We start from the raw sequence: 26,085 nt of genomic DNA, 5'->3' as shown, positions 1-26,085 counted from the left end.
TGTACCACTGATTCTGCCCTAAACCATCCCAAACACACTCATTTAGCACTGATTCTGCCCCAAACCATCCCAGGACACTCCTGTACCACTGATTCTCCTCTTCAGCTCCTAAACCATCCCAAACACACTCCTATAGCACTGATTCTGCCCCAAACCATCCCAGAACACTCCTGTAGCACTGATTCTGCCCCAAGCCATCCCAAAGATTCTCCTCTACCACTGATTTTGCCCTAAACCATCCCAAAAACACTCCCATACCACTGATTCTGCTCTTCAGCTCCTAAACCATCCCAAAAACACTCCTGATTCTGCCTTAAACCATCCCAAAGACACTCTGTACCACTGATTCTGCTCTTCAGCTCCTAAACCATCCCAAAGACACTCCTGATTCTGCCCTAAACCATCCCAAACACACTCCTTTTGCACTGATTCTGCCCCAAACCATCCCAGGACACTCCTGTAGCACTGATTCTGCTCTAAACCATCCCAAACACACTCCTGTACCCCTGATTCTGCTGTTTAGCCCTGAGTATCCAAATGAGGACCCGTGCAGGGCCATTTTCCATAATAAAATCCTACATTCAACCCTTGCTCCCTGCAGTTTTTGAACCCAAAACCCTGCATTTAACCCTTGGTCCCTGCAGTGTTTGAAGCCAGGCTGCCTTCAGATCAGTTTTATTCCAAAACATGTTTGTGCTACAAGAAGGTGGTAGGGAGGGTGAATGTGGAGGCTGGGCAGCAAAAGAAAACAGAAAATCAGCAAGAGGCGTGAATCCATGAGCAGGACAGGTCTGGTCCAGCACCTCTGCTCAGAGAGGAGCTCCCCCAGCTGCTCTGGCAGCACCTTGCAGAGGTGAGAAGAACAGTCTGCAGCTCATCTGCCAGCAACTGGGGCTCCAGAAGGAGCCTGGATTGTATTAAAGGTCTTGGCTCAGGGCAGCAAACAAGGCTGGTTGAAAGCCTGCCTTTAATAGCAAGTATCAAGGTTCTGACTGTCTGAAAGAAAGGCTCTTGGAAAGGGCTGGAGATTACTACAGACCATTGAAAAACCATGAGTAAGATTTCTCAATTAGGAATGTAATGCTAATTAGACTTTTTGGGTCAGCCTGGGTGGGTTGGCTAATTAGCCAAAGTAATATACCCATGTGATTGGCCTGGAGTGTGGGTGAGGTTCCTGGAAGCACCAGGTGATATCTGGTGAAAAAAAAAATAAAATAAAAAAAAGGATGTGTGGGTGGTAAAATCAGGACAGCTGCAGTCAGTGACTGAGGAGGGGGAAATACACCTTCAGCAGGGAATGCACTGCAGAGGGAGAGCTGAGGAAAGGATTAGGGAGCTCCTACAATGTTTATTGAAAGCTTGCTTTGGGATAAAATCATTTCTTTGGGAGATGAGAGATATGCAGATTGCGTAAGGGCTGCCGGTGCCGTGTCAAGGCAGTGCAGTTGTGTGCTAGAGCCTGAGACATTTCAGAGGCAGAACAAATGGCAGGTTTGCTCCAGCCTCGGGGCATGGGGCAGCCAGGGGCCCTGCAGGGCTGTTCCAACCTTACAGTGCACGTGTTTTCAACTGCCAGCCTGTGTTTCTAAATCAAACACCAGTTTGACCTGCACAGCCTTTTGTTTTAGTGGAAAAAGGATAACACCCATATCCTCCCTGGGCACCCTGTGCCACTGCAGAGAGCTCCAGGCTGTGGCCCTTGGGACCACAGGCCCTTAGCACCATCAGGTGCTAATCATGACAATCACAATTATTAAACCTGGAGTGTGCTTTCTAACAAAGTCACGTGGGCTGCTTGGGACTCCAGCAAGAAACCCTTGGGGTTCCTGCAGCTCACTCCTGGTGGCTTCCCTTCCAGAGCTCTGTGCTCATCCCAGTGCCCAGCAGCAGTGAGGGGGGTCAGGAGCTGCATCCCAGCCCAGGGACAGGCAGGAGCTGCATCCCAGCCCTGGGACAGGCAGGAGCTGCATCCCTGCCCTGGGAGAGTCTGGAGCTGCATCCCTGCCCTGGGACAGGCAGGAGCTGCTCCTCCAGCCCTGGGACAGGCAGGGGCTGCTCCTCCAGCCCTGGGACAGGCAGGAGCTGCATCCCAGCCCTGGGACAGGCAGGAGCTGCATCCCAGCCCTGGGACAGGCAGGAGCTGCATCCCAGCCCTGGGACAGGCCAGGAGCTGCTCCTCCAGCCCTGGGACAGGCAGGAGCTGCATCCCAGCCCTGGGACAGGCAGGGGCTGCTCCTCCAGCCCTTGGACAGGCAGGAGCTGCATCCCAGCCCTGGGACAGGCAGGGGCTGCTCCTCCAGGGCTGCTTTCAGCTCCCCCCTGGGCTGGTGCTCTGCTCCCCAGGCAGCTCCTGGTGCCCAGGCAGATCCTGCAGGGACTGGTACCCCCAACACTCTGCCCAGGGCAGCCCAGCAGCTCCTGCAGCAGCCTCTGAACATCCCAGCAAGGAGGGAAACAAAAGGAGAGGACTCCAACCCACACTAAAGCTGATATTTTATGGTGGCTTTATCTTTCCTTACAAAAGTTTCTTATTTTCTACACATCCTCACCCTTTAGTGATGCTAAGAGAGGACTCCAACCCACACTCTAGCACTCTGACATTTCCTGGTGGCTTTATCTTTTCTTACAAAATTTTCTTATTTTCTACATATCCTCACCTCTTTAGTGATGCTCATCAGGCACTGTGGAACTGGCTCAGGTAAATCAAGGAGCACAGTTTATGAGGATCAGTTTTTACTCCTCATTTGGGCTCCTGCAGGTTGTTAATGCTGACTAATGAGACTTTTGGAGCTGCCCTGTGTCCTTTTATTTATGCAGCTAAAGCAGACACAGCAACTTGCAGCAGCTGCATGCACTGGAGGGCTCTTGTGCCATTTAGAACTCCACAGCTGCATTGCTGGGCAGGAATTCAGAGCACTAGGAGCAAGATTTATTCTGTAAATAAAGTACTAGGAGCATGATCAAATAAAAATCTATCAGAAAAAACCCAGTAAGCTCTGCAAGAAACACGTTTAATTGATTTTGCATTTGCTCTTTAATAAATTCTGCATTTTTTTCCTCTTGACAGATGGCAATTTGATTTCTGGATCCTTAAAAAAAAATCCTAAGCTATTACCTACAATGATTTAACATCTTTCACATTTCAAAATGTTAGAGATGGGCCTAAGACAAAGTTTGGATTCAAATACTCCTGTTCCCAGAGGATGTTCTGCTCCAAGGTTTTGGTTCAGGCCCATCTTTTCCTTTCACAAGTATCCATGTGAAAAGGATGCTGCCAAATCAACCTCCTGTTTTGAAAAGTGAAGTATCACATGTGTTTCTAATAACATGTCAGATGGAGAAGCATGAAGTCATTTCAATTATTTTTATTATTTGTCTGTGGTTTTTGCTTTCTTCTTTCATTTTGCTTAGCAAAACAGTGAAGCTGGAGCAGCCCACCTCCCTCCCCACTTACAGCCAGCAAATCAAAGTGAAACTATCAATGGCAAAACTTCTGCTGTGCAAATGCTTCAGGATACAAGTGAACATAATTAAAAATCAATTATTTCTTAAATTACACAAAGGTATCTGTTGAAATCCATTTCCTATTCAGTCTGTCCTAAAAAAAAAAAAAAAGAGAGAGAGAGCAGATGCATTGAAATACAAAAAAATGGTTGCTGGTGCTGGGAACTGAGGATAAAGTCCTTCCCCAGATGGAGGTAAGGCTGGGAAGGCACTCCCTGCATCCTGATCACATGCTGCAAAGGGAAAACAATTTTTATAAGAGCTCAGCCTTGGACCAGCCCAGGATTCATATATCATGTCAGGCAGCAACTAAATTAAAAAATAGTGTCTGGAAGAAATTTAAAGTATATGTTCAGCCCCACCAATAAAGAGTTTTCTAATGAAAATAAAGACAAATTAGTGGAAAATTGGAACCGAGCTACTCTAATTTTTTTTTTTCTCTTCTGTTTTCAAATGTATTTTCCAGAGTGGATCACTAAAGGAGCCAGAGCCAAACAAAGTCCCACCTCAGCGACCACCACCTCAAGGTTGTTTACAGTACATTCTCGACTGTAATGGCGTTGCAGTAGGACCAAAACAAGTCCAGGCTACTTAGATAACTGAGACCAAAAGCAAGGGTTAAAGCAAAACTGAAAAGTGAAAAACAAAACAAAACCCAATTGAAATCAGAGAAACAAACAATCTGAATGCAAGCATCCCAGTTTTGTTCAGTTTGCCATTGTTTCAGTGCTGACCTGGACTGTGTTTTTTCTATGCAGTGTCAACTCTCCCGTCTGGTTGTTTCCTTGTTCCTGTCTGTGCGTGTAATGCTTTCCAACCTTCCTCTGTAAACTCGTGATTGCAGGGCTGCTGTCAACAGTGTACAAAGAATGTGCCTCTCTAGAGCCCAGTGCCATGTACACCCTGGATGGTTAGACAGTATTTCTGGATATTTGATATTGTTCAGTACAATCCCCCTGAGGTGCAAGCCCCCTGTCCCTTTGCTTACTCTGTGAGTGTGTGCACACTGTACTCATAGCCTTTATTTTTCTGTGCGTGTGCATGACCAATAGGTAGGTGATCCAGATATATTTTTAAAGTCTAGATTAGGATTTGCTAGTGAGGCTTTTTATTTATAATTTTATAAAGTTTATTAACCTTTGAGTTTTACTTCTATGCGAGTGGAAGTCTGCTATTTTGGTGACTCCATAAAATACAGTTCTTCCCAAGGAATATTTAAAATATCTTCTATTTTACATACTGGTATTCATATTTTTAGTAATTCTGCATTAAATTATTAGCTACAAAGCTATGTAAATGGGCCACCTATGTGCAATATCTCAGTGAAAGTGTGAGTATTTAATGTATCCTGTTTCAATTAAGTAGTACCTTTTGTTGTCATTCTGAATTAGTAATCTATGGAGATTTTTAATGAAAACTAATGCAAATACTTTCAAAAAATCTTATACTTACCTAAGATTTAAATCCCAGGTTATTTGGTGAGAAGTACCTCAAGGACTGTTAAACTTCCTGTAAGAGCTCATTTCATTGCAAATACTGAGAAGTGAGGGGATGGCAGACCAAGGTACCTTTAACCAGCTGAGGATCCTGGGTTAGAAAATGCAAGGCAAAAAATATCAGTGGTTTTCTTTACCAACTCAGGTCTCCTATTTTACACCTGCAAGTTTCCAGAGAGCTGTAAAGAAAATCCAGTCCCAAGGTTATCCACATAAATAGGGTTTCTAAGAACTGCTTGGCATCGAACGTGCAAAAGGACTTGAGGTGCCTGACAACTGCTAGATTTTCTGTAGGTAAATTCTTTGTGATTTTTGCATGAGCAGTGCTCCACAGGCAGGCAGTTAATCTGCTGGGAGAAATCTAGCCTAGAATCACAAGCTGCACGCTGCTGGCATACCAGAAAGCTGAGTTGCAAGCGAGCCACAAAACTATAATTTTCATCTTGAATATGTACAAAGATGAGTAGTGGCCATTAGTTTAGTGCAAACAATTATGTTTAAGGGGAAAACAGCCTGATGTTCTACGTCTGTTTTCCCTACAAACACTGGAAAAAGTTATCAGTGAGTCTCATCATTCTTAGTGTTTCTTTTATTTGTACGAGCTGGCTGGTGAGATGAGAATTAAGGTATGCATTATTAGCTATTTAAATGTTTGTGGTAAGTGCTACTGTTTACTACCTATCAGTAAATTACATGAATATTTTGCTTTAGTGATCAGCATTTGTCTGGGTCAGTGGTCGTTCCAACGATGGCATTGGCTATTTTGTTCTATGTCAAGGAAATCCCACCCAGAAATCAGGTTCACAAATCCTTTCCTCCAGACACCCTAAAAGAGAACAAACCATACTGCCCTGGGGTGGAGAACTGAATCTGATGGCCGATTTTCCTTGCAAGCAGTTGGTATTTTTTGCATGGAGTAGTGCCAGTATTCACAAGTGCTTTTCACAGGACATTTGTGTGTTTTGTGTGTGTGTGTGTGTGTGTGTGTGTGTGGAAGACCTGGGTGTCTCAGACAGGATTCCAGCCTGTTCCCTGGGAAGGATTCGCAGGGGCACACACAATTCCTACATCCCACAGCCAAGAAACAAGCCAAGATGTCTCTCTGCATGTCAGCATGCTTAGGTGCAATATTGTGGGTAACAGGGAACAGATGTTTTACAGTGTAGGCTTAATGTTCAGTTCTGTTGAGTTATTTTTGGTAAAAGTTTCTTTCATGATTGTTGCCTTTTGTACAACCCAGCTGCAAGAAAGTGAGCAAACACTGGAAATGTGACAGCAGTATATCTTTTATGTGAAATCTCTTGTACAGCTTAATGTGCAATAAAAGAAAGTTATATCTGTCTTCAGTGTAAAGTTTCTGGCATTCAAGCCTGTACGTACAAGTGGGGGAAAGAAACCTTTCTGGTTTTCAATATTGAGTGAAAGGAGACTAATAAGAAAAGGCTCCTTATTAAGATGTTGCAAGACCATGTTATCACCTTCAAATATTTCCTACAAAAGTGGTTCAAATTAATAAACAATGAAGGCACATTCCTTAACATTCAGTACGTGCTATTTATCTTTCTACACCACAACACACTGCTACAATTGTGTTAAAACTCACTGAGGCATCAGCACGTGCTGTCCTCACACACACACACTGGAATTCATGTAGTAAGGGGAAAGTTAACTGTAAAAGCAATTTGAAAACAACAACAAAAAAATAATGTATTGCAAGAGTACATCTAGATATGATGGTTTGCTTTGAGAGACTTGAGCAGATTAAGTGTTTTACTTGCACTAAATATCTATGCAAGACTAAAAATTCCCAGATATCCAGAAGGTCTAGCTCAGTTGTGTTCTGTGGTATTTACAACAGCTCTTATCCTGAGTGAAGCACTGTACAAACAAACACTCAGAATGTCATCCCATCCTTTCTCCCCTCAAGTCAGATGTCCTGAGTGCATTTTCAAATGCAAGGGTTAAAATTCAGTTACAACAGCCATTCATCTAGAAAACCCCAGTCAGACCTGGGAGCTGAGATAAAAGCAGCAAGCCCTGATGTCTGACACAGCATTATTTCAGCCAGAAAGCAGAAAAAACCCCACTGGTGATACTGTGGAATCTTTCAGCCGTGGGTTGCGCAGCCTGAGTCTCTCCTGCACGTGGTGGTTTCCCACTTCATGCAGTAGTTTGCCAGTGAAGTGCCTTCCTGGTAAAGCATTTGTAGTGGCTTTCTTGTGTTTCTTGTAATGTTTTTGACATATCTCAAAAGAGATATGTCAAAAGAGGTTAAGTAAGTTATGAAAATATTTTCAACCAGCCAGAAAATTAGATTGTTTTACTGCTGTAAGAGTGAATCTAAGAGGAATATTACAGAAATGATTTTAAGACTCTGGAGGAAGAAAATATCTGCAATAACTACACAGAAAATAGTGACTGTCTTGCTGAATTAGATATTGCTGCTCTGTTCAGTTACCTCACAGCCTCTCCTTGACTTGGGCCAAAACTGTTCTGGGTGTAACTCCATTGATTTGGTTTGAAGTCAGTACCTGGGATAAATGGGGTGCTATTTAGCAGTTTTAAGGCTGATTCATGGGGGGCTCCAAGCAAGTTCCTCACGATTGTGAGCAGTGCTCTTGCCTCCCCGCGAGCACACGCGAGCAGGCTTTGACCTTGAAAGTAGAATTAATCACGTTGGAGAGGATGATTTTAAAGTGTTGGGTATGAAGTTCTAAATAAGGCCTCTTTGCAACTATAACATTATGAAGTTTTTCTTGTACTGAACCTAGGGGGCCCAGTGCAACCCCAAGGAATGCAATCCCAAAGCCAGGAGCCATTGCAGCCCCAGCGCGTGTTCCCCGCGGGGCAGGCAGCAAAGCCCGCAGCCTCGCAGCCCCAGCGCCCGCCCGGACCCACCACCCAGCAGCCTCGGCCCCAGGCCCAAGGTCCTCCCAGCTCCAGGTTATCAAAGGAAGCAGAGCCACAGCCACAGCCCCAGCCAGAGCCACAGCCTGCGCCACAGCAGAAGCCTCAGTCGCACCCGCAGCTTAAGTAAGAGTCGCTTTATCCGGGCTTCTTCTCTCCTCATGGCATAGATTCTGTCTGCTGGGGTTGGGGGGATGCTCTGACAGCCAGGGGGAAAATGAATGTGCTGTTCCCAAGTTTAAAAGGAGGTTAAACAGCTCAAAAAGCTTAATCCCTGGTAATGGAGTCAAGTAAACTGCTAGCGTAGTTCTAGTCCCAAGTCTAAAATGACTTTTTAGTCCCTGGTAATGGAGTAAAGAAAGCTAGCATTAGTTCTAATCCCAAATTTAAAACAAGGTGAAATACCTCAAAATGCTTAATCCCTGGTAATGGAGTCAAGTAAGCTAGCATTAGTTCTAGTCCCAAGTTTAAAACAAGGTGAAATACCTCAAAATGCTTAATCCCTGGTAATGGAGTCAAGTAAGCTAGCATTAGTTCTAGTCCCAAGTTTAAAACAAGGTGAAATAGGTCGAAATGCTTAATCCCTGGTAATGGAGTCAAGTAAACTGCTAACGTTAGTTCTAGTCCCATGTTTAAAATGAGTTTTTAGTCCCTGGTAATGGAGTCAAGTAAGCTAGCATTAGTCTAGTCCCAAATTTAAAGCAAGGTGAAATAGCTCAAAAAGCTTAATCCCTGGTAATGGAGTCAAGTAAACTAGCATTAGTTCTAGTCCCAAGTTTAAAATGAGTTTTTAGTCCCTGGTAATGGAGTAAAGTAAGCCTCTAGTGTTAGTTCTAGTCCCAGGTTTAAAAGCAGGTTAAATAGTTTAAGAACCTTAGAGCCTGCTAATGGAGTAAAGCAAACTGCCAGGGCTATTTCTAGTCCCAGGTTTAAAACAAGGCTAAATAGCTCAAAAAAACAGTCTCTGGTAATAGAGTAAAGTAAGCTGCTAGCATTAGTTCTAGTCCCAAGTTTAAAATGAGGCTAAATAGCTCAAAAAGCTTAATTCTGGTAATAGAGTAAAGTAAGCTGTTAGCATTAGTTCTAGTCCCAAGTTTAAAATGAGTTTTTAGTCCCTGGTAATGGAGTAAAGTAAGCTTCTAGTGATAATTCTAGTCCCAAGTTTAAGACAAGGCTAAATAGCTCAAAAAACAGTCTTTGGTAATGGAGTAAACCAAACTGCTAGCATTAGTTCTAGTCCCAGATTTAAAATGAGATTAAATAGCTCAAAAAGCTTAATCTCTGTTAATGGGAGTAAAGTAAGCTGCTAGCATTAGTTCTATCCTGAGCACCATGTAAAATTTAATCTGCCCATTGTGCAATTTCTGCCCTGGCCAGGTCTGAAAATCCATCATCTTTTGGTCTCTGTTTCCTCCTTTTGGTGCCACCGAGTCACGGGCTGGGTGTGATGTGAGCCTGCCCTCCAAGAGGAAGTCTTATCTGCTTCAACTTTTAACCTTGCAGTCACTGAGACAACAGATTCTGTTTCTAAAGGCACAGTCCAGGCTGGGTCATGTTGGACAGTGGCTGCCAAATTGGTTCTCTCTGCTGCCTGTGGTTGTGCAGAGGCATTGCCTGAGTGCTCAAGCCCTGCCCAGAGAAGGCTACACAAAACTCAAAATAATAATAAAAAAAATTTTTTAAAAAGTGGTTCTCCCACTTCTAGAAGGTTCCTTACTGATTTACACCCAGTAAGGAATATGGAAAAATCCCCCCTCAGAGCTCAAAGCCAGCCAACAGAAACCCCAGAGAGGCACCAGCAGAGCTCTGACACAACCATTGCCAGGAGAGTCTCAGACACATCTCCTCAGTCTGGGATGTACAAAGAGCTGCACAGAGGCTTTGTTTCCTCCCAGGAACACAGATCCCCTTGTTCCACCCACTCCTGTGCTAACACCAGTGGGAAACAACCCCGGGTCCTCCCTGAGCCCAGCTCAGTGCCAGAGACACGCTGGATGACAATATTGTGCAAAGAGGACAGAATTTCCCTTGCCTCCATGGCACAATGTATTTCTTTATTCTGTTTTCTGATCATAAACCTCAAATTGATTCCTCCATCATTTCAGATGATGGAGAATAGAGAGGTGGATTTTTTTTAAGCAAGATGGAAATCAGTTTATAGTTCAAAACTTAACTTCTGACATTGAAGAAAAGCAGCTAAGAACAGTTACAGGAGGACTCTGCCACATGCTGCTTCCCAGCTTTCTCCTTTTAGCTTTTTCTTCACATCTAGATTAATTTTTCTGTTCTCCAAATGGAAGAGTCTCTCTTTAAAATAAAATAACAAAGGAGAAATGAAAGTTTTTAAGATGCAAGCCATAATAAGAGCCGTTTTCTAACTTTCAGAAGCAGTTTTAGGTCCACACCAAGGCTCAGATCTCCTGCCTGTAGGATTAACTCTATTTGCATGTGTATGCTTTGTATTCACCCACATGCTGTTGCCTAACCTGTATGTACATGTTATTAATCTGTGAATAAATATTTAATTAGGCTACTTATTGTGTTACTAATCAAGTCAAGTGCTGCTTCCCACCCTCCCTCTTTCAGTGAGTACAAACAAACATTTATCAGTCTATTCTCATTAGCACAACTATAATTTATGAAAAACCTAAAACGCCTGCAGCACTGTTTGCTGTACATTATTAGTTTAGAAGGAGAGGAGCTGCAAACCATGAGGAGTCTGAGACAATCTGAATAAGGAAAGTGCTTCAGTTTTACCAGAGCCAAAACTGAAATCTATTGTGCTGAGATAAAAATGAAATCAGGTAACTCGTTTTACCCATGTAGGGATGTCTTTGTAAAAATAACTCATTAATGTCTTCTATTTCAATTCAAGCCTATTTTTTAGATGTTATTTTATCTGACAAGTCATGAGTTAAAGTCTTAGACTTATAGCTATTTTCCTCCTTGTTTTCCTTGTAATGTTTTTCTTGCTTATGGGAACTTAGACCAGAGTTACACGACAGCGGTAAGAATGGAGTAGCACTGCCAGGCACTGCCTATAGGAAAGAAAAAATAGATTTGATTTGGGGTGTTTTTTCAAAGATATAAAATGCCTTTAAGCCTCTATTAAGGCTCTAATATTCAATACATCTAGACAAAGGGAGAGCACATTACAGTTTAGGATTCAAACTCTTGTAAAATACCTGATTTTTCTCTCTGCACAACCATTTGCAGCCTCACCAAAACACAATTATTTATCAATCCTGTTGGGTTGTGATTTGGATTTAGTAGCCAGGCCCACATTTTCTTCAAGGCTCTAATTTGCACCATCCAATTCAGATCTGCAGAAAGAAAAGAAAACACCATTGTGTTCCTTGAAGGAAATGTTATCCTCAAGCCTTACTCTCAAGTCAAAGGTGCAGAATTGTGTGGGACATAACAAAAATGGGTAAAAGCCAATTTTTGTCCAGCTTCAGGGACAAATCCAAGGGACAAGTCTGCTGGAGCTTGATTATCTGTTTGGTCTCACTTCTCCAAGGGGTTGTGGTTGCACTTGGTGTGCACCCAGTTATCCCATGGGATGCTGTGGAGGGAATTCCAGTGGGAATTTCTATGATTTCCTCTGCATTTCCCCTCCTCTGAATCCAAGTGTTGGGGGGTGGAGGCTGGGGGACAGCGTGACCATGCAGAATTGTTGTGTTTGTGTCTTGCAGCAAGTCTCAGTCCTTGACCAACGCCTTCAGCTTCACAGAGTCCTCCTTCTTCAGGTCGTCCGTGAACGAGGACGAGGCCAAAGCTGAGACCATCCGGAACCTGAGGAAATCCTTTGCCAGTCTGTTCTCTGATTAGCCAGCTTTGTGTAGAGTCTGAATGTCCCATAGGTTTTGTTCTCCCTGTGCCAGCACCCTTCTCTACTGTGCTCACTGTTGTACCAAGCAATATGTCCAACCTACAGAAACACAAATCGATAGCAGGAGGACTTTGGTGGGGGAGATGCCACGCAGGAACACGTGGAAAGCTCTGGAAAGAAGGAAGGGTTCCATTGCTCCCACAGAATGTCTGGTTCCAAGGTCCTTATCCATTGTAATTTTGTGGCCTTACTGTGACTGAAGTATATAATCCTATTTGAGACTCCTTTGTAGAATTGTGTTAATAAAGCATTGGGGAAGGGGTTCCTCCTGGCTTTGCCCATCCCCAATGCATTGCAATGCATGTGTATTTCGTGTGTAAATGTTTTGTACTGCAGAAGTATAGTCTTGACTTGTTCTTGCCTCCCAGACTCAGGAGGCCATTCACACCGACATTCTTGTCGAGCCACATAAATAATGTGAGAAATTGAAGCAGTTTCTTCCTCCTTATCCAATCCCTCCATCAGCTGGTTGTGGACTTCTGATGTATTGCTGGGAGTTATCAGTACACTATATGTCATAAATAGAGTGTATATGTACTACTGTATCTCCATATGTCTATTTAAAGAATTTATTTCCAGACTGTAACCATAACTGGGTTTAGTTGCAAAGAATATGCATGATGTTACCCTTATTTTTGTGAACACCTTCTAATAAATGTAAAGTCCCATGCCTGATTTAAAAAAAAATGTCTTCTACAAAGCTTGTTTAGACATCAATATATATTGTCTATTTTGACTGATATCAAGAGGGTAGCTTTATGATTATAAAATATTTGGACACAAACTACAGCTGTAAGAAAATAAACTATCACAATGAATTCCTTTGTTGAATCAGCATTATAAAAAAATCCCTATAAATTGTAGGAATCACATTTACATTTTCTACTGAGTTGTGTGGTTTAAAAAAATTTTTTTCTGACTTCTGCAAACAGAATTGATGCCAGACTTTGAGGCAGTAGCAGCAGATTTTAACAAAAGTTATCTGAGTCAAACTGAAGAAGCTTTTTAGTAATCCCTAGATTACCCATTTCCAACTGATTTTCATGTCATTCTCAATCTCTTGTCACGAATTACATGCAATCCTTGCCAGGAAACAGTGCTAACAGAAGAAACAAGAAAAAATAACTGAATAATATTAACAGGGAGAGGAGATTAATGAGGGAGAGAAAGAGAACACCACGGTCACTTACAAACCCCCTTGGATTTGTGGTGGGTTTGTAGGGACACCTCTGCCTCTGAAATGTCAGCTCCCAGGGATGGGGGAGCTGGTGGGGCCCGGGTAAATCACAAGCACCTTTCAATGGCACAGACCCTGTCAGCAGTCAGGGCTGCTCTGGGCGCAGGGCTGGCAGTGAGAGTGGAAAGTTGAAATGCAGAGGAGCCAGGGCTGAGCTCCCACAGGAGCACCTGGAGGCTCTGGAGTCAGCAGTGAGCTCAGCACTCACCCTCCTGGAAAATGGGCAGCCCCAGGTGCCCCAGGAAGCACAAGCAGCCCTTGTGGGACTGACCACAACAGGACCAGGGCTGAGCCAGGCCAAGGGGAATTTCTGGGTGAGTTTGCACTGCAGCCATGGAAACGTTGACTCGCAGCCCTCGGAGAGGTGGAACCCCAGCCCCTCATCTCTGGAGCAGCCCTTGGAGAAATCTCTGACTGACAATTCTCTTTCCTTGCAGGAGGAAGGCACTGTGGACAGTGTAGCTTAGCTGATGAATTCTGTGGCCAAACAGAACTCTTTTTATTAGTTATTAGTTCATAAATATAAGCTAGACTTTGATTTTTTTATTTTTTTTTTAAGCTTTGTCCCCTTCCTGCCCCCCCACTGGATTGAAGCACCCTCCACGAGGCTGCAACAACAACCTTGAGCACTTGGAGAGCCTTTCATGTCTGAGAAGCGCTTTACTTCTAGATTAGAGAGATTAATCAAAGTTGCTAACGCAAATTAATTACTGCTACAGAGAAAGCATAGTAATTATGCATAGTTTGGCACGGTCCATGATTAGTACATGCCTGGTTTCAGCAGTATTTAGCACAATCTGAATTACATTAGCCCAGGCCCCAGATTTCCACTCGAGGCAAAGTTTCTTGCTCATATAAAAATTCCCTCCCACCTCTTCCTGGGAGAAAACGGGTTTCACTACAGCCTTTGTTTTACCATCTGCAAGACAAAAAAGAAAGAAAGGGGAGGGGAAAAAAAAAAAAAGGAAAAAAGAAAAAAAAGCCAGGGAGAGGGGGATGATGCAATCCAAGGTGGCTGCTGGTGTTTCCTCCCACACAGAGAACTCGCTGCCTGCCCCAGTGCCAGCGTGCCAAGGAGTGTCACACACAAGCTGCTGCACGCTCCCCTCCCCGGGCTCTGCCTCTTGGCTAAGGCATTTCCATCTGGAGACACCTCCAGAACAGAACCAGGCAAAAAAAGGAGTTTTTGTGGAGGGCTGTTGGAGCTTGGATTGTCTGTGCGGTCTGGCTTCTCCAAGGGGTTGTGTTCCACTTGATGTGCACCCAGTTATCCCATGGGATGCTGTGGAGGGAATTCCAGTGGGAATTTGGGTGTCTGTGGGGGCTCATCTCTGTGAGCCCCAGCCTGGGAGCACTGCTCTGTTCTTCATCTCTGTTCTTCACTTGCATTTTTCCATGCCCAGGCAGCTCACAGTGCCACAGGTTTCTATGCACAGCGCTCCATCTTCACTCATCTTTCACTTAAAAATCAGGAAAAAGCTGCAAGATAAATAAAGCTACAGGAGCTACTAATCAAGTTTAGTCTTGAGATGGAGATGGAGCCATTCTCTGACCATTAGGCCTGAAGCCAATTCAAAATGCTGAAGCAGATTTCAAGAGATTGTAATTATGGTCGAAGTGACTAATCCAGCTTTGAAACAACCACTAACTCTCCAGTAAAAATTAGTCAAAATAGCACTGAGGTACTTTGTAAACACTGGGTGTACTTTGCATACTTCCTACCTGACAAAAACAAAGCCCCTTGTGGGAGCCAGGGCTGGCTCAGGGAAGGGATCACGTACAGGGAAGCTCCTGTTTATGAATTTGGGGCAGGCTCTGCAGCTCTCTGGGCACTCACAGGGCTCTTGCCACCCTTTGGCTGAACACCACCAATAAATTTCCTCCTGTCCACCAGCAGCAGCTTCCAGCAGGGCTGGACGTGCCAGGAACATCAGAGGTGGGAGCTGAGCTAGGCCTGGGCTGGATGGAGGGGGCATCCCAAAGGACACAGCTTGGCAATGCTTGGGACTGAGCTTCCTCCTCTGGCTGGACACAGCTGCCTCATCCCTTGTGCACATCCTGAGCTGGAAGGGCCCCACAGGATCACTGACCCAGCTCCTGGCCCTGCACAGCCCCCAGCAATCCCACCCTGGGCACCCCTGGGAGCTCCTGGAGCTCTGGGGGCTGTGCCCATTCCCTGGGCACTGCCCAGCACCCTCTGGGCGAGAACCTTTCCTAATATCCAGCCCAAACCTCTCCTGGGTCCTGTCCCTGGTCATTAATGAAAACAGCTCAATTACAAAAGGCTGTCACACCACACCACATCCAAGAAAAGGACCAGCCAGCGTGGCAGAGCTCAGAAAATGCAAAAGGCTTCAGTCCTTTAACTCAGAGGGTCAAATCCTCTCCCTAGCTTAACTCAAATCCTCTCCCATGACTGACTACCCTCTCTTAATCAACCTCAACATTGCCCTCCCAATCTTAATTGCAGTAGCCTTCCTCAGGCTAGCAGAGCCCAAAATCCTAAGCTATATACAAACATTGTTGGCCCATTGGGGCTCCTACAACCCCTAGCAGATGGAGTAAAACCATTTATCAAAGAGCCTATTAGACCATCAACATCCTCCCAATCTTATTTATCACAGCCCCAATCCCAGCCTTATTCCAGCACAGCCCCCAGCAATCCCACCCTGGGCACCCCTGGCAGTGCTGTCCTGGAGCTCTGGGGGCTGTGCCCATTCCCTGGGCACTGCCCAGCACCCTCTGGGCGAGAACCTTTCCTAAAATCCAGCCCAAACCTCTCCTGGGTCCTGGCCCTGCTCACCATTCCAGCATGGGCTCAGAAGCCATTTAACAGTGCTCTGCATTTCTGCTCCCCCAGCACAGCAAAGCTGTTCAAAAGGCAGCACTGCAAACAAAGAGCAACCTGCACATTCTGATCCTCAGCAGAGTTTAGTTTTCCATACCAAAAGTAGCTAGAACTGATTTTGGACTCAGAGCAGTTCAAGAGAAATCATCTAAACTGCCCCAGGTGTGCCCACAAATGGATTGAAGTTCTGGATGGCAGTGCCTGTCTCCAACAAGGAAATGCTTTTTCTTAGACATCACCTCTAAACAAGCAAAAATGTTTAAGGTGTTTTTTAAAATCTCCTATCAAGAGATTCAAAATAGGTACCTAAAATTAGTGATTAGTTTTCCAAATGCATATTCAGTTATTCAAATTAGCAGCCAAATTTGCAAAATCCCATCAGTTTCTGTGATTCCTCCTCTTTTTTGAGGAAGAGCATTCCACCTTGAGATGACACTTTACATCAAATTTCATGAAACAGGGATTTACTCCTCTGTAGCTAAATTATTGCAGCTCAAAAATTAACTCAAGATTAAGAAAGATAATAAAATTAAACTTCTTTTAAATAAAGAGAATGAATTCAAATCATATTTTAAGAATCAAGTAATTTTTCTAGATTTAAAATAAGCCAAGAAGAACAGAAACAACACCCCCTGTTTCACAGTAAGATTGCCCAGGAGAGACTTGTTTGGAAGTTTTTTAATCACAAATTACAACACAAAAAAATTAGAAAGAGAACCAATTTAAACAAAACAAAATCAAATGAACAGAATTTGTGGTTTTTACTGTGTCTGCAGTTTTAACTTCTTTCAGCAGTGGCATTGCTCAGCACTGCCAAGGGTGGATGTGGGGTTTAAAGGCTGATCCACATCACATTATCCAACACCTGAGTTTCTTCAGGACAAATTCTCCTTCAAGGCTTTATAACCTCTGAGGAATAACCACTTTTTTTACCTAAAAACAAGATTTCAGTGGTTATTATTGCCTTGCACTGCTTGTACTTCCCAGCACCATGAAGATAGTTACAGTAAGTAAAAAAACTGAAGCTGCTCATGTTCTTCTCTTGCTTTTTTTTTTGCTAGGAGTGAATTTTTGGTAAAAAATCATGCAGATTTATAAAGCACCTGCACTGCAATACAAAAGAGCTGTTGTCTCTCCAGATGAGAAAGAAGAGAAACAAGGAGAGCGTGTGGGCTGGTATTTAGCTATTTTTTCTTTTGGGAGCTCCCTCTCAGAAGTCTGTTAGCAGTGTTTGAGTGACAGGCGCTTTTCAGAGCTGATGCAAGAGTGAAAGGACTTAAAATTACCCAGCTGGATCTGCTCCATCACTCACAGAATGTCTGCAGTGCTGAAGAAACTCTGGATAGGACTGAACATAAAATTAACCAGAGCTGGGCTTCTCTAGTGTGCCCCCCTAAAGAGGGGATTTCATTTTCCTGTCCCTCAGAGCAGCCAAGGTGATCCCCCAGGGAATTTGTGTGGATTAGCAGTTCTGTTTTAAGGAAAAGCAAGATGCTGATGCTTCTTTTCACATCAAGTTTCACATCAAATTCTGCCACTGAAGGCTCCTTTTGTGGGCACTGCAGATATTGGGCAAAACTTCTTCAGGTAATCAAAGAGTGTGAGGATACATTTCTTCAATTCACACCTGCTAGAATAAAATCTCACAGCCTCTCTCCTAAAGCACCTCCTGCCCTGAAATCAGGAGTGGTTTTGACCCAGAGAGGAAGCAGAGGGGGCAAAGCATCCTCACTGTGAGAGCAGGAGCTGGGAGCAGCTCCTCTGCCAGCGAGATGCAGCTGGGGCTGCTCTGCAGATCTCTGCAAGAGGGGATTGTGCAAATCCTCCAGATTGCAGGATTTGAAAATTCCTTCAAACAGGATTTTTCTATCCTGACTCTATCATCACTGAATTCTTCAGACTTTGAGCTGCTTCAAGCCCAACCCCTGCTTTTTTCCCCCTTTCCTTGCTTTGCACCCCAGAACCAGGAGCACAGGGGATCTTTAGGCAGGTTTTCCCCACATCCAATTCTTTTTTCCCTTCAGTCCCAAACTCCAGTGGCCTCATGCAGTGAGGAACAGGATGTGCCACTGAAGCAGTGCCCCTGGAATTCAGAGTGCAAACAAACTCTGCTGCCAGGGTGACACATCAGCTCCCAGTCCACGGCACATTTGCCTCACACAATAGATACACCAAACAGCTCCCAGGGCCAGATTTCTAGCTTAAGAGAAAGGAAATGTTCCTTTCCTCCCCTCTCCTGGTGGGGAAATGGAAATTAGTCACTCCCTCCCCAGCAGCTGAAGCAGGGCTAATTGCAGTGATGGTAATTGGGAGCTGCCCTGGTGTTTGTCCTGGTGACAATTTCAATAAATTCACTGGCACTGAGGGCTGCAGGCTTCACCTCCCAGCTCCTGGGGAATGGGGGGGTGTTTCCACACGGGCTGGATTCCACCTCTGCTGCTGTAACCACACAATCCCAGGCAAACACTCATTTTTCAGCCCCTGGAAATGGGAGTTGCTGTCTGCGTGCAGCGGGAGCGGGGCTTGCTCATCACCTGTAACAAATTTGGGTGTATGCAGGAGAGCTGCCATTTAAATAAAGGCCTCTGCCCCACCTGCTGTGGGAATGTCTCTGAACTAGGATCAAGGAAGCGTTCTTTTTTTCTTATTTAGATGGTTTTTGTCTGTTTGCAAGTCATGACTGAATCTGTGAAAGCAGCTGAAATGGCTCTTTCAGGAGCACGATGTCTCAATCCCTTCTCCCCTGCAAGCCAGGTTCACTTCCAGGTGAGCAGCACACTCCAATAAATACTCCTTTCCTCACCTTTGTTCCAGGGTACATTTCTGAAGACATTAGCATTTTTCACGCCTTTTTTACTAGAAAGGGAAAGCATTTGTGTTGACTCTGGGCCACGGGAGCTGATGTAATCCCATGGCAAGAAGACTCCTGCTGCCCTTAAGAATGTCAGTACAAGTTCTGAACTGACTTACCCTCCTCTGGAATAATTATGCATTCCACTCTGGCACATTTGATCATGCAATTCTCCTGCTTTGTAGATTACATGTCTTGAGGAGGTACAAAAGGAAAGAGCAAAGCCTGGTTTATTTCTGTGCCTGCACCTAACAAAATTATATACACAGACACACACCTCGAGTGGGACTTTTAAATGTAAAATTATGTGAGAATTTAGCTTATTTAATATGTACATTAAATACAGGCATCCTTTCATGCAGCAAGGAGGTGCAAGCATCTCTTGGGAGGAACACAGCGAGCTGGGGGAAAATACATTGCTAAATTACAATTGAACAAGCTGAAACTTGTCCAGGTTAAACAGCCCACCCTCAAACTGCGAAAAGCCAAATTTTGCCCTCGGCAGCTTCTGAAAAGCAAGCTGCCTTCAGTGGATTTGTGTGAATTTAACTGTCTAGAGTCTCCAGCCACATCAGAATCCGTCTCCCTGATCTGGGAGATAGCAGAGCCCAGCCTAGGAAGTCTTTGGAGAAGAGACCACTTGGCAATCCCACACTAAAACAGGATTAAATGTGAGCACAGGATGCAGCTGGGAAGGGATGGATGTTCAAGCACACAGCTACAGTAAATGTCCCCACCAAGGAGGTTTTTGGGTGCATTTCTCAGCCTACCCCTCGCTGACTACAGCAAAAGCCTAAAATGGGGTTTAAAAAAGAAACCAAACAAATAAAAAAAAACCCCAAACCAAAACAAAAATAATCAACCCCCCAAAAAGGCTTCCCCCCAGCCAAAAAAAAGCCTTAACCAAAACAGGCAAATAAACAAACAAACAAACAAAAAACCCTAAAACGAAAAGAAAACCCAGCAAACTGGAGGCATAATTGCCCTTGGTTCTCTCTACAAATAGCAGATAACAAAGGCTGACTGAATAAAAGCTGAATTCAGTGTGAATTCAGTTCTGACAAACAGGGACTAAAATACAATAATGTCCAGGGGCACAGGGCAGGTCAGTTTTAGACTGAAGACACAAGAATGGTGTTGGCAGAGCCAGCAGCAGCCCCTGGGGAAGGAATGGTTAAAGTCACTGCACGCTTGTTCCTCACCAAAGTGAGGAAGAGGATTTTTGCTCTCCTCTCTCAGAGGTGTTTTGCTGCATCCTCTTGAGATGGAGATATTTCAAATCCTTTTTTTTTTTCTCAGACCTCCAGCACATCACGCTAAAAACTCGGCAGCAAGGGCACCCAGCTCAACGCAGGGGCACATCAAGGATTTAAATGTTTAATTTTTAACTCTCCTGGAACGTGAATTCCACTATTGAAAAGTTCTACCTTGTTCCACAAAACACAAAGCTTTTTTATTTTTACCTCAAAATATTGCCATAGACTGGTCAGTGATGCTGAGGTGCAAAGTCTCTGTGTTCCTGTGGGATGAGGGTGGGACATGGGTGATGTGCATGGAAAATCTAAACCTAAAAATGTTACAAAAAGACACACAAATGTCTTCAATTCTCAGCTAATTCTGAGGTTCAGGTAAACCAACACATCCACAGTAGGAGAGGGGGTAACTGGAGCACCTGCACCTGTATTTGTATCTGAATTTTCCTGTTTAAAACTTCCAGATCAACCCAAAAGTCAGATTTTCTATGAGTGGCTCCAGTTTATGATGGGGGCAGCACACAGTTTATATTCACAAAATACAGCTCTTCCTTATTTTTAAGCTTATTCTCCCAATTAACACACTAAAGACCTCAATAATGAACATTAAAAAAAGGCCAACATTTCCATTCAGCTGAGAAATAGAGTGTTGAGCTGTTAGCAGTGATGGGGTTTGTGCTCCCTCACACAAATGGCTAACTGAGAATGAGAAGCAAGTTCAAGCTTGAAATGAATTTTTTTTTTAAGCCACCAGAACATAACACTAAACATGATTTAATAATGGAAAGACTGGCACAACCTTAAAGGAATCTCATCAAGTAGGCAAGGTATGCTTGGGACTTATTATAAAACAGTTAAATCGAGTCGGAACCATAATCCAGATTCTTTACATAATTATGGCAGGAGGGTGTGGGAGAAAGAATATCAATTATTTTTTAAACTGGAGAGCTTCTAAAGTAAAACAAGCAATACATTGATCTCCCATTTCCCTCAGCTCTCTTGGAAATGTAATTTTTTCACTTACATTCATGCTATAGCCAATTTAAAATCCAGCTTAACATTTTGCTAGCACTGAGAGGTTTTTTTGGTTTTTTGGGGCTTTTTTGTTCTTTTTTTATTCTTTGTTGTTGTTGTTGTTGTTTTGTTTGGTTTGGTTGGTTGGTTTTGTTTTTGAGTTTGGGTTATTTTTATGTTTGTTTTTTATGGTTTTTTTATGTTTGGGGTTTTTTTTATTTTAGAAATTAGAACAATTTTTATCACAATTCTCAGCAGGTCAAGCTTAACATTCTTAGGACAGTTTCTTCTCTCATTAATTAAGCTGATCACAAGGTGAATGAAGCATCATTACTTGTCCTCATTCCAGTGGTAACAAAACATTATTTACTTAGTCACTCATAGAAATGACTTAATTAAAACAATAGGATCTGATGCTGTGGGCAAAATTAGAGAAGGGACTGAATTGGAGCAGTGCAGTGACTGAAAATGGAGAATTTGTTGTTTTACACTCAATTAAACCTTAAATAATTTCTGCTCCAACTAAACCCAGATCATTCTGTGCTGTTTGCAGCCAGAATCCCACCTGCAAATATCAGAATGGCTTTCCCTGCTTGGAAGGGCTTCTGCTGTGGATTTCTGTGCTGGACCCAGCAGAACCCTGAGATTTCCTCCAGCATTTCAAGGTTTTGAACCTCTCCTGCAGGTGACTGGGACGAGGTGTCAGGACAGGACAGGAAATGACACAGACACGCTGCTCTTTTCAAGGTAAAAGAGAGTTTTTAATTTCTGGCTCCAACATTTATAGATTTCCCAAAGTGACAGTGGGTTGGAAGGTGACAGTGCCACCTCTCCAATGACACTGGACAAACCAACAGCCCCTCAAATTTCTCCTCCTCCATAAAAGAATGCAAAGCAATGAGTTATTTACAGAAAGCGTGTGAGAAAGCTCATTACAAGAATGCAAACATCAGAAGCTTTAGAAAAACTCAAAAAATCAGGGTGACATCGAGGGGATGGGGAGGTGCTGGGTGAGGTGAGGAGAGCAGAGAGCCCTTGTGGGAGCCCTGGAACCAGAGGTGTGGCTGTGATTAGAGCAGATCTTCCGCTGATAAAGGCGCCTTGCATCAGCTCCTGGCTGCTCCTGCCGGTGACTCAGCAATCCCAGGAATCCAGCCCCAGCCAGCTGTGAAACCTCCAGTGATGCTTTCTAGAATTCCCCAAAATGGAGCCCTGAAGCCCTGGGCAGGTTCAGCTCTGAGGAGCAGCTCCCCAGCCTCCATCCCCTGCGAGTGGCAGAGCCATCCCAGTGTGTGGGGTGTTTGAGGGTGCCCAGCACGAGGGAAGAGAGGAAAATCTTGACTCCATGTTTCAGAAGGCTGATATTATATTATATTATATTATATTATATTATATTATATTATATTATATTATATTATATTATATTATATTATATTATATTATATTATATTATATTATATTATATTATATTATATTACAGTATATCAATATATTAAAACTATACTAAAGAAAAAGGAGACATCAGAAGGCCAGCAAAGAAAGGAATGGAATGATAATAAAAAACCTGTGACTGACCAGAGTCCTGGCGCAGCTGGACCTGGGATTGGTCATCAGTTAAAATCAATTCTCATGCTGGGTAAACAGTTCTCCAAATCACATTCCAAAGGAGCAAAACATGGAGAAGCTGAAGCTCCCCAGCTTCTCAGGAGAAAAGATCCTGGTAAAGGTATTTTCCAGAAAATATGTCAATGACACCAGTGTTATGGATGGATACTGAGATGATTGGCTCTCACAACTAAAAGATAACAATTGTGTGAATATTGAGAAAAGCTTTAGTGATGTAGAGTTGTGTTATTGTGGTTAGGATGTCCTCTGTTCTCCCCACGGTTCCCTTTCCCCCTGTATTGTTGCCATCAGACAGCCTGGGCTGTCTGGGACAGGTACAAAGAAGCTGCACAGGTGTCCCTGGCATGGGGCAGCTGGGGATGGAAAAGCTTGGGGTGCTCAGGGGGTGGGCATGGCAACACCTGAGCTCCAATGCAGGTACAAAGCAGTCTGCACTGATGAATGGCACAGAAGAGCTGCCAGACAGACCTTGGGAGGGGCCAGGGCTGGCTGGTGCAACCCCAGGGGTATAAAAGCCTGAGCATCCATCCTGAACATGAACCAGCCATGAGGGGCAGTTCTCAGCACTGCAGCTTGTTTCCTTATGTGTTCCTTTGCTGTATTTTTGTCAAGGTTTAATAAACCTCTTTAGGTTTTCAAAGTGAGCAGTTGTCTCTCACACCAGCCCAGGTGTTTGCTCTGCAGCAGGATTTGGTGTGCAGGGCTCAGCAGCTGCTCCTGCTGCAAGTCAGTGCAGCACAGCACAGGAAACTCAGATTTGGAACCAAAATGGAACTGGGAGAGCAAACATTCCTGGTAATTCTGGTGATTCATCAGTCCTTTTTTTCTATTTCTTTCCCCCCTGATTTTGGCATTCTCAAAAAAACCCAGAATTTTTGTCCATTCTGTAGAAGTCTGAAAAGGAGAACACCTCATAAAATTCTCTTTGATCAGGAGTCTGTGTTTTGGGTACTACCCCAAAGCACCATGATTAACAAAATTATCTTTGTCAAATATTTAATTAAAATAGTGAAATACTGTTTTTTTAAATTATCCCCTCCTGCTGCCATCAGAGATGGAATATTATGGAATTATATTCCATGGAGTTATATTCCATGGAATTATATTCACCATTGGATGGACTCAGCAGGAGAATTCTGGGGTTTTTTCTCTTCTTCCCTCTAAGCAATGAGTTTGCACCCATCACTTTAAGCCAGCCCAAGTGAAAGTTACTGTGGCTGGGTTGCCAAAATTTCTTCTGAAACAGGATTGTAGTTGTGGAGGGAAGCGGAAAAGGAATGGTTCTGTTCCTTTCCCTCAAGACAGACTTGTGAAAAGGAGGAGTATTTGTGGGTATTTGGGTTTGGTCTTCACAGAATTGGTCAGTTTGTGCTAGAAGTAGATGCAGGAAAATTTCTGCCTGTTCCTGGCCTGCCATTGAGCACAGCTGTGCTGGTGCCCACAGGGGTCCCAGGATGAGGAAGAGAGGAGGATCTGACTCCATGGTTCAGAAGGCTGATTTATTATGATATATATTACATTAAAACTATACTAAAAGAATAGAAGAAAGGATTTCATCAGAAGGCTGGCTAAGAATAGCAAGAGAAAGAATGATAACAAAGGTTTGTGTCTCAGAGAGTCCGAGCCAGCTGACTGTGATTGGCCATGAATTAGAAACAACCCCATGAGCCCAATCCCAGATGCACCTGTTGCATTCCACAGCAGCAGATAACCATTGGTTGCATTCTGTTCCTGAGGCCTCTCAGCTTCTCAGGAGGAAGAATCCTAAGGAAAGGGTTTTTCAGAGAATACCACGGCTGCACCCAGGTGTAAAGAGCAGACTCCAGGCAGTTTGTACCTGAACCTGGAGTTTGCCCACGTTTCTGCCTCTCCTCTGAGTGCAGCTCAGGCTGGCAGCTCTGCTCTCAAATCTACAGCTCCCTCTGACTAAAACTGAGCCTTACTTGCCATGCTGTGCCTGCTTTCTGATATTTCAGTCGTTCCCTTGAGCTCTGGCAGGAAGCAATGACGGGCTGTGCATGCTCTGACACAGCAAGGTGTCACAGGGCTGGGATTTCATCATCACCCTGTGACTGAGCAGACATTTCCTCTGGGCTGGGTGATCTTCAAACAGTGGCCTCCAAGAAGAGGAAAAATCTCAAAGTTGCATTTCCAGTTAGGCTCATTCTTAGAACAGGGCCCTGAAAAATCCTGAGTGATTACAAACATATGGGAATAAAATTGACATGGGCAAGGAAAAAACCCCATTAATTTAAACCAATCAATCTTTGTCACTTATTGTACAGTGTTCCAGAAAGTCTGCAGCTTCTCCTGAAACAGGAATTGCATTTTCTAGGTTCCATTAGTGAAGTTTAGGAGGGGCTTTAAAGCCAATTTTGAGGTCTGCCCATTTGCTCTGCGTTGAGATCAGTAAGTCTGGAAGAGGCGATGAAATGAAGATGAAGTCAAGAGCAACTTTTGTGCCCAGTTTGCACAATGCAGCTCCAAAATACAATCCATCAACTAATCCAGAAAATATCTTGGTGCCAGCTCTGGTTTTCAGCACCATGCCCTTCTGAATCAGCACCCAGAGTGATTTAAAAGCACAATTGATCCAAAGCTCAGTTTGCTCTGAGCTCCTGACACGCTCACCAAAGGCCAAGTGATTTTCTGCTCGTGCAGCTGATCTCACTGCAACAGTGCTGAAAGTGGTTTTGCGATTATTCAACTAATTTATGTCAATTTTGGAGCAGTTGGTCACTTTTTTGGAGCAGAGTGGGCTTTGAGGAGAGTGATTTACTCTGAAATATTGGCACCCATCTGCTGCTAAGGCAAACATTTCCTATTCATAAAACCCAAACCAAAGGAGCCCACTGCATTCACAAGCCAGTTGCACTTTAATATCAATGAAGGCTCAAAATCCTGTGTGCTGTAAGGAGGATTTGAGCCAGAAAAGGCCATGATGTTGCTGAATGGATTGCTGTCCAGCACAGGGATCATTTACATTTTAAACAAGTGGGAGTGTGGGTTACTCTGTGTATTGACATTTCACAAGGTGCACTCACAATGCAGGGAATGCCCCTTTCCCAAATGCAAATCCTCTCTTCTGTAATTTTCAAGATCCAGTGAGAATTTCAGGACTAAGGAGGACCCAAAAGACAGAACCTCCTTTGTGCTCGGCTCTCTTCAACTCTTTTGCCAAAGACCCCTGAAAAGCAGGGGGAAACTCTGAGCAGGAAAAGTGGCACTGCCACGAGCAGCACACCAGGACCCTGCTGGATTTGCTCTGTTGTGACAGACACAAACCTCAGGCTCTGACCAAATACTGGGCAGCAGAGATCAAGGGGCTCTGGGACCCTCCCCAGACAAACCCTGGGGTGCAGCAGGTGAGCCCTGAGGGGAGGTGGGGACACCCCCAACCCTAAACCGGGCCCCTTGGTGGCCCCCTCATCCCAGAGAACAGCACGGGGCCCCAGCC

The 26,085-nt window shown here is 44.0% G+C and overlaps 1 protein-coding gene across 1 annotated transcript in view; it reads left to right on the top strand.

The window, feature by feature from the left end:
* The window catches only part of SYN2 (synapsin II), a 184,610-nt gene extending 171,993 nt beyond the window's left edge, over positions 1-12,617 (top strand). The window contains exons 11-13 of the mRNA XM_036404701.2: positions 3,971-4,031; positions 7,772-8,033; positions 11,603-12,617. Of these exons, the coding sequence (XP_036260594.1) occupies positions 3,971-4,031; positions 7,772-8,033; positions 11,603-11,738 (459 nt within the window). The 3' untranslated portion in view covers positions 11,739-12,617. The remainder of the gene's footprint in view (positions 1-3,970; positions 4,032-7,771; positions 8,034-11,602) is intronic.
* The last annotated feature ends 13,468 nt before the right edge of the window (positions 12,618-26,085 follow it).

This window comes from Molothrus ater, chromosome 11, assembly GCF_012460135.2.
Source record: "Molothrus ater isolate BHLD 08-10-18 breed brown headed cowbird chromosome 11, BPBGC_Mater_1.1, whole genome shotgun sequence".
Classification (NCBI taxonomy): Eukaryota; Metazoa; Chordata; class Aves; order Passeriformes; family Icteridae; genus Molothrus; species Molothrus ater.
The sequence above is the reverse complement of the archived record's forward strand: the minus strand, read 5'-3'. Positions and strand labels throughout refer to the sequence as shown.